At 39.7% G+C, this 12,754-nt stretch overlaps 2 protein-coding genes across 8 annotated transcripts in view; one reads left to right on the plus strand and one right to left on the minus strand.

Annotated features, from left to right (window-relative positions):
* The window catches only part of GNGT1 (G protein subunit gamma transducin 1), a 294,503-nt gene that overhangs the window by 257,324 nt on the left and 24,425 nt on the right, over positions 1 to 12,754 (plus strand). For all 7 annotated transcript variants that reach the window (XM_059932783.1, XM_059932782.1, XM_059932787.1 and 4 more), the window contains one exon: positions 4,553 to 4,597. In XM_059932783.1, the coding sequence (XP_059788766.1) occupies positions 4,553 to 4,597 (45 nt within the window). The remainder of the gene's footprint in view (positions 1 to 4,552; positions 4,598 to 12,754) is intronic.
* TFPI2 (tissue factor pathway inhibitor 2) lies at positions 4,759 to 8,783 on the minus strand. The gene is made up of 5 exons (XM_059932781.1): positions 8,498 to 8,783; positions 8,048 to 8,230; positions 6,644 to 6,823; positions 5,267 to 5,437; positions 4,759 to 4,937 (listed from the first exon to the last, which is right to left on the minus strand). The coding sequence occupies exons 1-5, from the start codon at positions 8,781 to 8,783 to the stop codon at positions 4,855 to 4,857; spliced, it is 903 nt and encodes a 300-aa protein (XP_059788764.1). The 3' UTR covers positions 4,759 to 4,854.

Below are 12,754 nucleotides of genomic sequence, written 5' to 3' on the forward strand. Positions count from 1 at the left end.
TCTTTTATCTTCTATATTATACAGTGAGTATGATAATATATTTTAAAATGAAAAACACCTATTAATTTTGCTTGAAAAACCCGAACACCCTAACAATAAAACTCCTGGGAAAATAATTAAATACTGCGTTAGAGAGACTAGGAGTTGTATTGGGTATAGCCAAGCCCACAGAACAAATGGGAGGGTCAAGGAATGCTGTGCCAACAAGAAGATTCAACTTGCCAAGTAGTTCTTAAGGAGGGATGGATACTATTTTCAAAGGAAAATTAAACATTCTAAGGCATAAAACAGTGTTCCTCACGTGTGATGCAAGCATACATTCTAATCATTTGGAGCCAGTGTTTTTAATGTACATCTTTGAGTGCCAACTCAAACCACTAAATCAAAACCCCTGGGCAGGAGCTGCGGCGGGGTCTGGGGCTCAGAGCAGCGGCCGGAGGAGGCGGACACGTGGCAGCAGCAGCGGTAGCAGCCCCGGCAGCGGCGGCGGAAAAGGCATCGGCCCGAGCCGCCGGCCGTCTTCCCTCCTTCCCGCCCCGCGGCAGCCCTAGCTCCCTTAAAAAAAAAAAAAACCCTGGGCATGGGGCTTAGGAGTCTGTACTGTGCCTGGCTGCCCAGATCGTTCTCATGCACAAAATTTAATAACTGTATTATAGAAAAATAAAGCACTATGACATGCTTTGGAAGTTGAACACAATTTAGTGCAACTGAATTGTAGGTTATAGATGATGGTGTAATCGGGGAGATGAATCTGGAGCAGAATGTCATGGTCCATTTGTAGGAAGTCTGAAATGACATACTAGGGGCTTGGACAGTAACAGGAAGATTCAATAGGAAACCACTAAAGAGTGTTTTTTTTAGAATTTTATTTATTTTTTTATACAGCAGGTTCTTATTAGTTATCCATTTTATACATATTAGTGCATGTATGTCAATCCCAATCTCCCAATTCAACCACTAAAGAGTTTTAAGCAGAAGAGTAACCTGATAAGATTATTTTTTTTTTAAGAAAGATTACCCTGGCCTTAGTGTGGATGATTGGATATGGAGCAGACATAGGCAGGGAGGAAACTTGGGAGAATGTTTTAATTTTCCTGGAGTAAGATAAGGAGGATTAGAATAGGTTTGAATAGATACACTTGGTGACCAATTGATACAAGGGTGAAGGGAGAAGAAATAATTGTAGATGATTCTGATACCCACATTTACTTGCTTCCATCTCTATATTTATAACAGAATATATATACAACGAATATTTAAAGCTACAACTCTGCACTTTTCTACTTTTTCTTATTTTTACTGCAAGACCTATTTCTCTTCTTTTTTATTTTTTAGAAACATGAAGCTCCTAAAGACAAGCTTCTATGACCACTCTTACAATACAGGGAAGGACATGCCAAAGGACAGTCCCTTACTGAATAACATCATTAGCTAAATGTCTACAAGACTGTTGGCAGAGATAACATGTACACTTGGAGGTACCATGATCCAGGCAATCTAGAAGGCTCCATTGCAGTTTCTGTGGGTGAACATGTGACAATGTGTGTGCATAAGTGGTAGTCCAGAGTAATTTTTTTCAGTAAGAGGCTGTGATATTTGAAAGCTAGCCATTCCTTTTTTGTGTCACGGAATGAGACATTCCTTTTAAACAGCTGGCTGGTGAAATCACAGTAGTGACCTATCTTCAAGATGATTGTGGCAAAAAGGAATTTCCCTTCGACTGCAGAATGTCCTACGGCAGTTCTATTTATTTCTTCATTAGATTAAAATGGCAGTGGTTTGGGGTATTAGAACAGTTATATCAGAAAGGCTGCCTCCTACCCTTGCTGAACAGAAAGCTGTAGCTGTAAGCTAAGTCAGGTCCATGATCCCCAAAGGGCTTTGGTCCCAGGGTGGGTTAAAGTCAACAAATAAATCAAGCCTCCCTGTAGTGCTTGGAACCCCCTAACCACCATGCCCAGAGGCTCTGTATCACTCACTCGACCATCCCAGAGCACACACAAGATCCTTCTGCTATAGTCATTCTCAGAAACCACCAAACAGTCATAAATACAGGCCTTATTCAACTGAAAACCTTTTAATGACGGGCTTTTTGTTGTTACATCTCATACTCTCTAAAAGCACTGTCTCCTCCTCTTTTTCCTCCTTTTAAAAATTTTTTTGGTTTGTTGGAGAAACTAGGATATTTGTCCTGTAGAATGTCCAATATTATGTATTTGGCTGATTGACTTTCCCTGGTTTCTTCCAACTTGCTCCTTTACCCCCCAAGAGTGCCTTACAATCTGGCAATATGATAGACAGTAAGCTCTAGAGACTGGCCTAACTTCAGGTTTAATTTTTTCTCTCTTTCTTTCTGCAAGATTACTTCATCAGAAAGGGTGTACACTTCTTATTGCATCACATCCAGAAGTGAATAATGTCTGTTGGCACACTTTTAGTAATGTTAAAATTATCCATGGGTTCAGAGACATTAGTCTGATTTCTCCATGGTACTGTTCCCCATCAATCTTTCATGCCATGGTTTCAGCATCCACAGATGATCGTTACCTAGATGCATACTTCATTAGGGGTACCTTCTAACATTTTATTGCATGTATTAGGTGGCACATAGCCCACTACATAGCCCATAGCGAGATCTCAAGGAACAGCTATTGCTTTGGGAAGATGACAAGGGCTTGTCGTTAAAATTGCTGGGAGTACATAACTAGCACCCTTTTGTAATACATACATATACACACACACACATATATGTGTGTGTGTGTATATATATATATATAGACAAGCATACCTTGGAGATACTACAGGTTCGGGTCCAGACCACCGCAATAAAGCGAATATCCTATAAAGCAAATCACACGAAGTGTTTGGTTTCCCAGTGCATATAAAGGTTATGTATACACTATACTGTAGTCTCTTAATGTTATATTCATATTTGTATACTTATATATATTGTGGTCATTATTTGTTTTGATGCTCATATTGCCTCATTTTAGGGCAGTGGAAGTCCCCTAATGTTACTCTTTGTTTTTGTGACGTGATTCATTAGTCTTTTTTTTTGATTCATTAGTCTTTGATAGTTTCCTTGCTTTACAGCATAAAATGGCCCAGGTTCATCTTACACATTTCCTGTCCCAGACCTAGACTCAGCGAGCTCTGGTTTCTTTTAGTGACCATAATCTGGACAGTAGGTGTACTTACTCCTACTGAGGTGTCAAAAGACTGTTCAATGAAAGGGTGGGAAATACATTTTTATAGAATATATAATATAGTATTCTATGTGTGATAGTTTCAAAATAACAATATTACTAATCAGGCTAAAAAATGCATTTTTAGATATCTTCAGAATTTATTTGACTCGGATTATATCCTCCAAAAGATACAGAGTCAAAATACTAGTTTTGAAAGTCACTGAAAATAATTATATACCCTTCTTGTAGTTATGCCACTATTTGATATTCATTTAGGTTCAATTGTTTTGTTTCCTATTTTAGAAGGAATGCTTTTTATTCTTTTTGATTTAATTTTGTTTTTTAATTACACAAAATATTTACATGGTCCAGGATCAAAATTATAGTAAGGTACATTCACATAAATTTCACTTCCATACCTGTCCAATCCTTTGTCTCCTACCTCATCTTATAGGTAACCATTTTTAATATCTTTGTATCTTCTGTGATTTGCGTGTGTGTGTGTGTGTGTGTGTGTGTATTTATTCATATTGTTCTAGACCTTGTTTTTCTTTAATGTATCCTGAGGATCAGATGATATCCACATATAGATAATTTGCTGATTTTTCATCCATAATTTCTACAACCAACCCCCTATTGATGAGTATCTGGTTTGTTTCCAGTTTTCAGTTATTCCAAATAATATATCAACTACAGCATATAGCATTTTGGGGGTTTTTTTGGTCACAATACCTTTGGGATAGATTTTTAAAGGAGGGATTGCTCAAGAAAAGGACAAATGTACTTATAATTTGGACATATCAGGGGCATACTTTTAAACATTAATCTTGCCAAGAAAATGTAGGAATTTTTTAAAATCTTGTTGTTACAGAGAAAGAAAAAAACTTTAAAATGGGATGATCATATTTATCAGGAATATTTTATTAGTGGAATTTAAATTATTAAATTTTTGCATTGTCTCTGGTATAGTATAAATAAGCACCTTGAACAGTACAAAAATTTTAACAACTTAGGCTGAGTGGGGATGGATGGATAGATGAAGAGAGAGAGAGACAGAGAATCCCCCCACCCCGACCCGAGGAGAACATTTCTGGTTGTAATTACTTTACTAGCTTTTTAATTCAGTCAAAAAAGTTACTTTATTTTATTTTCTTTTAAATGACACCGTAGAAATAGAAGTAAGTTAGCAGTCTCTACATAATAGCATTTGTAACATTTTTTGAAGTGTCGGTAAGTCTGCAAGTTTGTCTCCTTGGGCCCAAAATATAATCTAACTTTTAAATGCAAAATTAAATATATTTGCTGGTCCTTTTTATAATCCTGTGTGTTAAAAGAATATGATTATATTGTCTTATATTTTTCAGTTACTATCATCTTCTGAAATCAGGGAGAGCAACCCCAAGAACTGGGTGAGTCATATTTGCTTTTATATCTTATGCACAGCAAGAATTTAACCTCATAAAAAAATAGTTGAACATTAAATTTAAAGTAATAGATTCACATTTGAATAGCAGCTAGTTATGTATAAAAAATACACAAATTTAAAAATGTAACATATAAGAACTGGTGAATAAATCACTAATGATTTGCTTGCTTGTGTTACCATATTGTCCTTCAGATATAACCATAAAGGCATTCACAAGATGACATATGGAAAAAAAAAGGGTTAAAATTGCTTCTTCTTAATTTTCAGTCTTCTACTTGCAAAAAGAAGCCTTGGCATCTTCTTGTTCTTTTTCTTTTTCAAGGCTAAGGTCAACAAAATAAAAATAAACATCATATTCCCCAGTCTGTAGGCTCGCTATAAATCACCACTTCCGACATGCTTACAAACTCACCTCATCTTAATTTTAATGATTATAAAGTCAGTTTTACTCACTATCCACTTAGTCAATAACACTCTACCTAGCCAGTATAAGCATTTTGACAAAACTGACCAGTACTAAAGTGCTATCTATGTAGAAGTAGTCTAGAAATGGCAATATGCTATTAGTAAAATGGATACATCAAAATATAATTTTGCTTATGAGTTACTTATAAAGTTAGTTTAAAAATTGAATAAGAAAAAAATCCACTACCTTTTACACAAATGCGTTTGCAGTCCTTCACGTTAACAAAGTTATTGTGATTCCCTCCACAGCCAGTATAGGTGAAGGCCTCACAGGCTTTGTGTCTTGGATTAAAATAATAGCGAGTTGCATTAGCAGAGCATAGTCCCTCATCTTTTGGACTATAGCAAAATGATGGACCTTAATGAAAAAGAAAATAAAATTAAAAGTGCAATAATACCAGATTTACTAAACTGTGCTGATTACTGAAGTAACTGAAGAAAATCTAATCCCATAGAAGCTTCGTTCTGAATCCAGAATATCATACTACGCCATTTAAAAAGTGTGCCTTGAATTTCAAAACAGCTTACATGCCATATTTTGTTAATTCTAAATTTTTATAAAGTGGACAGAATATCAAGCTATATCCTTGTATCGTTTGAATGTGTAAAGAAATTAAACCCAAAAAACAGATATGGCCAGGTAAAAATGGGCTACATTTCACGGGGAAATATGTGACATGCTTTGGTAAACTCTCGTGTGTTGGTAGTTTTATTTTAAATGTTTTTATCAGCTCTCCTTCCATTATTAATCAAGAATACATGTATCTAATTCCCAGGTAGCCACTGGAACACTTACATTTACATAAACAATTTAAAAGAACGCCAGCAACAACCATCTCCTCATTAATTCAAGATTTTGCATATTCAACACTGTATAGCTACAGAGCTTTATCAAAGTCTCTGCCAAAGCAAGTTTCCCTTGTTTGTTGAACTTATTTATCTCTGTGTACTTGTATCTCCTGTGCCTACGGAAAATGCCTATACAAACATTACATACTACCCAAGTAACCCATGATTTTAGGGATTGCGTGGGGGGGAATGTAGGTAAGAAGTGGGGAAGAGAGAAAAGAGGGATAGAGATAAATTTGTGCTACAATTTGTAACTACTAAAGAACACAGAAATCTAACCAAAAACTTTAGAAATTTTCAGGTTTCACCATCTGAAGTCTTTCTATCTCACTATCTCATATATACAACTGATTTCATACAAACCTGAGGTCATGTCATTCATTAGTGAAGATTGTAATTTTTTACATGTGAATTAAGTAGATGAGAAATAGTTCTAAAGAAACAATGCAGAAGAGGAAGCAAAACTTGAATCATAGCTTTGTCACTTTCCAGCCCTGAGAACCTGGCAAGTTGTTAACTTCTAGCTCGCACACTAATATGTAGAACAGGGGATAATAATACTCCCTCACAGGGCAATAGTGTGAAGATTGATATCATATTATATGTGAAATCACCAGAATGCAAAGCATGTTCATTCCACATCAAATTATTAACTTTTTCACCCTAAAGCCTTAATAAAGAAATGAAATAGAAACACCGTAAAAAGAATATTTACCTTTCTTTGGCGCACAGAAGCCCATACAAGTAGCTTCATCCGGGAACCGGTTCTCACTGCTGTGACACCCGCCAGATATGAATTTTTCACATGCCATGGAACTTAGATTGAAGAAATACACTTCTCTGAGCTCCCCACACTGCCTCTTACTGACTTCCAACCGGCAAATCTTGGGAACTTCTAGGACAAGGAGAGCATAAAACAATGTTAGTACAAAATTAACCTTCTTAATATTACTTTCAAAACTATACTGTATTTTCAGAAACAACTGGTGGTGGCCGGGGATGGAGTGGGGGAAGGCATCATATTTAGTGCTGGGCTAGTAAACCCCCAAAAGACTGCCCACTAGTCCAGTTACAGTGAGACCTTGTATCCCTGGGTCCAGAATCCACAGATTCAACCAACCCCAGACAGAAAATATTCAGGAAAAAAATTCCATAAAGTTCAAAAAACAAAAGCAAAACTTAAATTTGTCCTATGGTGGCAACTATATGCCTAGCATTTATGTTGTATTAGGCATTGTAAGTAATCTAGAGATGATTTAAAGTATAAGGGAGGATGTGCATAGGTTATATACAAATACTGTGGATTTTGGTATTGGGGGGTGGGGTCCTGGAACCAATCCCCACAGACACTGAGAGGCAACTGTATTCGGCATTTTTTTTTTTTTTAACAGTGTCTCCAGACCTGACTTGGCTATGATAAATTTTTCAACTTCAGTGGAAAGACTGTTCTCTCAGAGTATTCTGATTGTTTCTACATACGAAGTTAATCAAACTTATTCATAGGAATACACATTTTTCCCTGGCTCAATTCCTTGAATAGCAGAGTCCCATGTTCTGTTACAGGCCTTAACAGAGATAATAAACATAATTAAAATAAAATCGAAAACAGCATCGTGAATCTCCACTATATCTCTATACTAATCTAAGACCTGATGGGGTATCGGGGACAAAAGTAAGGTTATAATTAGCTAAATCACACTTTAATAACAAAATCCACTAAAAGTATTTCGGATTGATAGTGGACACGAGAAAATGCTATTCTCAAGGAGGCATAAAAACCATAGGTTTAGAACTATGATAAATATAGACAAGCCTTTATGTTGCACCTAATACGGTATACTCTTGCAGTGTTACGTCTTACTGGTGAAATCTTTTCCTGAGTCTGCACACACAGTGTATTATGATAAATGCCAGTTAGGAGAGAGGAGATGTCTTAGGCGTTGTAAACTTTGTGATCACTTGTGGTAAACTGAAAAGCATTAAAAGCCTTACTTAATATTTGAGAAAATTCAGGCTAAAACACTGTATTAGATGGGGTCTGGAAAATAAGCCAAGTTACTACTGGCCCTTCAGTGCAAGGAGCAGCGCAAGAGTTCTGAGTGTGCGTGCGAGCACTTACTCGGTATCCTCCAGCAAGCTTCATCGCAGGCCTCCCAAGTTTCGAAATTGTTGGCATTGCCCTCGCAGCCCCCATACATGAACTCGAGGCAGCTCTGGGTATACCTGTCATAGTAGTAACTGGGGATCCGAGCCCGGCAGGGCCCTTCGTCCGGGGGCAGGAGGCAGATCTCCGCGTTATTTCCTACAGGAGGGGCAGAAGGAGAGCCAGAGAGAGAGAGAGAAGGAGGTCAGCCACATCTCCGCGGAGGGAGAGGCTTCCCGGGGAGTTCTGTTCCGGCAGCTTCCCAGCACAGCAGAAGGGCATCTGCAGAGAAAGAAAGTGCAAACTTGGGCGCAAGTGCCCCGTTGCATGGTGCACGGCAGGGATCGGGGAAAGCGGGGCACAGAGAGCGAGTGCAGGGGTCCGCCTGGCCGGGGCGATAGGGGGGTCCCCTGGGCAGGGCGATACCTGGCGGCGCTTGAGGAGCATCTCCCAGCGCAGTCCCCACCAGGAGCAGCGGCAGGACCACCAGCCGGAGGGGGCGAGCAGAGTACATGGTGTCCGGATTCAAGCTGCCCGTGGGGTGAGGCGTCCCCAGAATGTGCCAGCGGGAGGAAGGTGCACAGCGTCCAACCTCGAGGCAGTCTGAGTTCCAGCGTGGTGGGTGCCGCTGCTTTATGTAGGGTGAGCGTCCTTCTGACCCGGGACAGGGCGGAGCGCGCCTTTGCGGAGCCTGGAGGGGAGACTGATTCATGCCCTGAGAGCTCTGACCCTGCCGCCCCCTGGGCGCTGGAAAGTGTGTGCGGGGATGGGAGCGGGGGCAGGAGAAGAGGAATTCCCCACCAAGTTGAACCTGCCTCCCAAACTTTCTCCAGTGGCCGAGCAGGGATGACCAGATGGGGCATTGTGTCAGAGATGGGAAGTCCACAGGCTAGAGGGAAATGACCTGGGTGTGATTGCACAAGGTTCCAACTTGCAGCATCACGCTGAAGCTTGAATCCACACTTTGAAAGCACAAAGTCCACGTCTTTGAAGGGCAGAAAGTGTGAAATTCACAGGGCCAAGGGGAGCTGGGCTCATTGCATTAGACCCTTTAATAGAAATTTAAGTATATGTATTTCTTTACATTTATATATAGATATACACACATATTCATATTTCAATCGAGCTCTAATTTACATTTCATAAAAGACTCATAATATTACAGTTGGATCAATTTTGACAACTATATATACCCTTGTAATCACCACTCCAATCAAGAATTAAACATTTCCATCACCCCAGAACATTCTCATACCCTTTCCCAGTCAATCCTTCCATCCCCAGGCCAGGGGCAACCATTCTGAGCATCACAGATTGGTTTCACCTGTTGTAAATCTCATGCAAATGGAATCGTAAGACATGTACTGTTTTGTACTTCTACTCCAGTACTGTTTTTAAGACACACATGCTATTGTAGAGTTTGTTTCTTCTAAGTGTTGAGCAGTCTTCCAATGTATGAGTATACAACAAAGGTCCTATTATTGGACATTTGTGTTATTTCTAGTTTGGGGCAACTATGAATAAAGCTGCTTTGTGTGTGCAAACAACTTTCATTACTCTCAGGTAAAATATTTTAAAATATTAGAAACTGCTAAACAGTTTTCCAGAATGATTATACCATTTTACACCCCCATCAGCCATGTGTTCGAGTTTTAACTATGTTTTTGGAGCTGGAACATGAAAGTCCAAAGAGAGGTGGCCTTAGGGGGGGATCCTGAAGCTTTGGCCAGATCAGCCCCTTCCCTTACATTTCTTAGTGTCAGTGCATCTATTATAGTTCATTGTTCCTTTGATATATTAGCCTGAGCCTAACTTTTGATTTATACAAAACAAACTATCTACACTGGGATTTTACATGAAATATCAAGGATATTTTTGGAGAACATTTTAATGGGTTCTCTTGATGAATGTGTCTTCCCTTCCTCCCCCTTTTCCTCTTGCTCTATTTAATATTCTTAAGGGAATAATTATCCTTGGCTTCTCCTAAAGATACTGGAGGGAGTTTACAGGAGTTCTCTTTCAAGTTTCTGAGAATCTCTATGCTCAGTGAGTTAATAGTCTGGAATGTTTTCACACTATAACCCCTTGGGCCAGTTTTCAGTTATCCTGATGCCATGACAGAGAACCATATTCCTAGGAAAACTAACCTGGTCTGGAAATACTCTGTGTCATTTATTCTGTCAGATTACTAGATATCTATGATTAAGAATGACAGAGATGTAAGGATACATGTTTAACAACAAGCTCACCAGGAGGAAAGAAAAAGGGCAGGGGGTGGGGTGGTGGTTTGTATATTTTACTGATTTCCATGGAGTAAATGCTCTCACTTTGGCTTGATTTCAGGCTGCCAGAGTTGGAAATAGATGGATACAATCAGTTCACCAGAGCCAGTGTGAGCTGACTCCAGCACGCCAAACCCTGGGGCAGCCAGCTGGTTTTGGAAAAACACACTCATATGAGAATCAGATTAGACCTTCACAATACCTCCCAAATATTATTAGGGGAGGAAAATTTTACCAGACGTTTTATACAGGACCATGTTCGGAAGAAAAGCTAATTCAACGTCAAACTTAACCTATTTCCATTCTTCTGAATATGATTAAATATATCTCCGAAACGGACTAAAACAAATTCAAGGACGGAGACTGAGTCAGACTTACCATTTAGCATTAACTATTGTCACTTCTGTTCTTTGTTCTCAGCTGCTGGCAGTTTTTAATCATCTTTGGCTTCATGTAGAAAGAGAAATCTTTGGAATTAGGGCAGATTATTTTGGGAAATTGCATGGTGCAATGGGAAAGCAGACTTGGGAGTCTGAGGAAACCTGGATTTTATTCCTTGTTCCTTTGGACAAGTTACATAAACTCTCAGAGCCTCAGTTTTCTTATCTGTGAAATGGATATAATAACCGTCCCTTACAAGTGTGCTATAAGGATTAAAGGGAAAGCGCCTAGGAACTCTGAGAGACGTGCTCCTCACATACAGGCACAGAATCCATCGGAATCATCCCATGTCTCAGTTCCCACTCAAAGCCTTGGCAGAGCATTTTAAGATGGAGCATTAGCCACAATTGAGAAACACAGCAACATGAACTGGCCTTGCGGGACTACAGCCTGTGGCTTTGCTCCCATCAGCTCTCCTCTTTGGCTGCGCTCAGAGGTCACCTCTCCACGTAGGAAGGTGTCACACAATCGGATACCACTTTGTGATAGTCTCTTCTGGGGAAATGAGCTTCAGGGTTCTCTCAGCCCCAGCAGAATACTCAGTCCACTCAGGCCTGCTGTGTAACAGATGGAGGGGGAGGGGTTCAAAACCAGGCTTTTCACCCCTCTGTGGTATGGAGTCTATAGACACAGGTTGAAATCTGTATTCAGAGATTCTCTAGAAATGTTAGTTTCCTCCCTTGTTCTATGCCAAATCGGGTGCGTCTCTAACACCTCTGTGACCGCTGAGCAGGGACAGGGAAGGAGAAGTGAACAAGTGGGGGGAGTTAGAAGTTTGAGATTATCAAGCCAGATGATCAGGAAGGAAATTACTCCTCAACTGCAAAACACTTGAGTATTTTTATATTCATGAAAAAGATATTTTCCAGTATAAGAGGAATTTAAAATTCCTGGGACTACTTTAAATTACTGGATTTATCCTTAGGACTATGTGGAAGGAGCCATGTGACCACCACGATCAGCCTCCCCATAGGGATGTCATAGTACTTCTATTTCCTTAAACCAGTGTCTAGGCCAAAAGGTTACCACAGCTGAGGAAAAGAATTCCTTAATCCAAAGTCAACAGGAGGTACAAGGCTGGAGGGAACTGGGAAGAACAGTCACCCAGATTGATTTGTCATTGCCAGACCAAGTGACAGCTCTAGTGGCTGCAGCTAAAGACAGAGGCTCAAAATAGTTTAGATCTCTGTGAAATAAGGCATGGAGTTCTTATAATTTGAATGCTGAAGAGAACTATCAATACCATCTGTTCCAGTATTTTTATTTTACATTCACAAATTGAGACCTAGAAAGATAAAATGGCTGGTCATGTTTAATTACCTTAGTTTGTTGGCAGAGCTGAGACTAGAACCCACATTCTTGATACTCACTCAGCCTTGTATTCTTTCTGACATACCCAGACCTAGGCTCTTTCTACTGTATCAAGACCTTAGAGCAGAACACTAAACTCCAGAATTAAAACACACAAAGGCTCCTGTGAGTTCAGGAGCAGCTTTGAGGTGCCAGATCCTTACCTCTGTTCTTTTCCACACCCTCCCCTGCGTTGGACCCATAACAAGTGGATGTGAAGTTGACTTGGAACACAGTAGCTCCTAGAATTCCCAAGCCTTGAGCATGCTGTTCTATCCTCTGAGAGCCCCACAGTCTTGAAAGGTGACCGTGAATTTAAAGAAAAGATTGAGGTAGATGGTCTTCCTCCCTGTCAGACACCTTAGGGAGAGGTGGCATGTCTAACTCATGAGTGAATGAGGAGAATTAATTTAGCCCAGTGATTTGGGGATGCGTATAACATAACGTAGTCACTTAAGGAGTTACATTGGTAACTTCTTGATAAACAAAGTTCTTGCTGCCCGTTAGTTTAGCCCTGTCAAAATAAAATCTGAAATGAGTCCAGCTGGCACTAACAAGGAGTTTGCACATCTGCTAAGAAAGGCAGTTAATCTCTTCTGAGAGATTAGGG

The sequence above is a fragment of the Balaenoptera ricei genome, chromosome 9, assembly GCF_028023285.1.
Source record: "Balaenoptera ricei isolate mBalRic1 chromosome 9, mBalRic1.hap2, whole genome shotgun sequence".
Lineage (NCBI taxonomy): Eukaryota > Metazoa > Chordata > Mammalia > Artiodactyla > Balaenopteridae > Balaenoptera > Balaenoptera ricei.

Excerpts from the sequence above, each read along its gene's own strand:
- TFPI2 (XM_059932781.1), bottom strand. The coding sequence starts at position 8,783 with ATGAATCAGTCTCCCCTCCAGGCTCCGCAAAGGCGCGCTCCGCCCTGT. Across the intron at positions 6,824-8,047 it reads AGCTTGCTGGAGGATACCGA|AAGTTCCCAAGATTTGCCGG; the intron begins GTAAGTGCTCGC and ends TCCTTGTCCTAG. Across the intron at positions 5,438-6,643 it reads CTTCTGTGCGCCAAAGAAAG|GTCCATCATTTTGCTATAGT; the intron begins GTAAATATTCTT and ends TTTTTCATTAAG.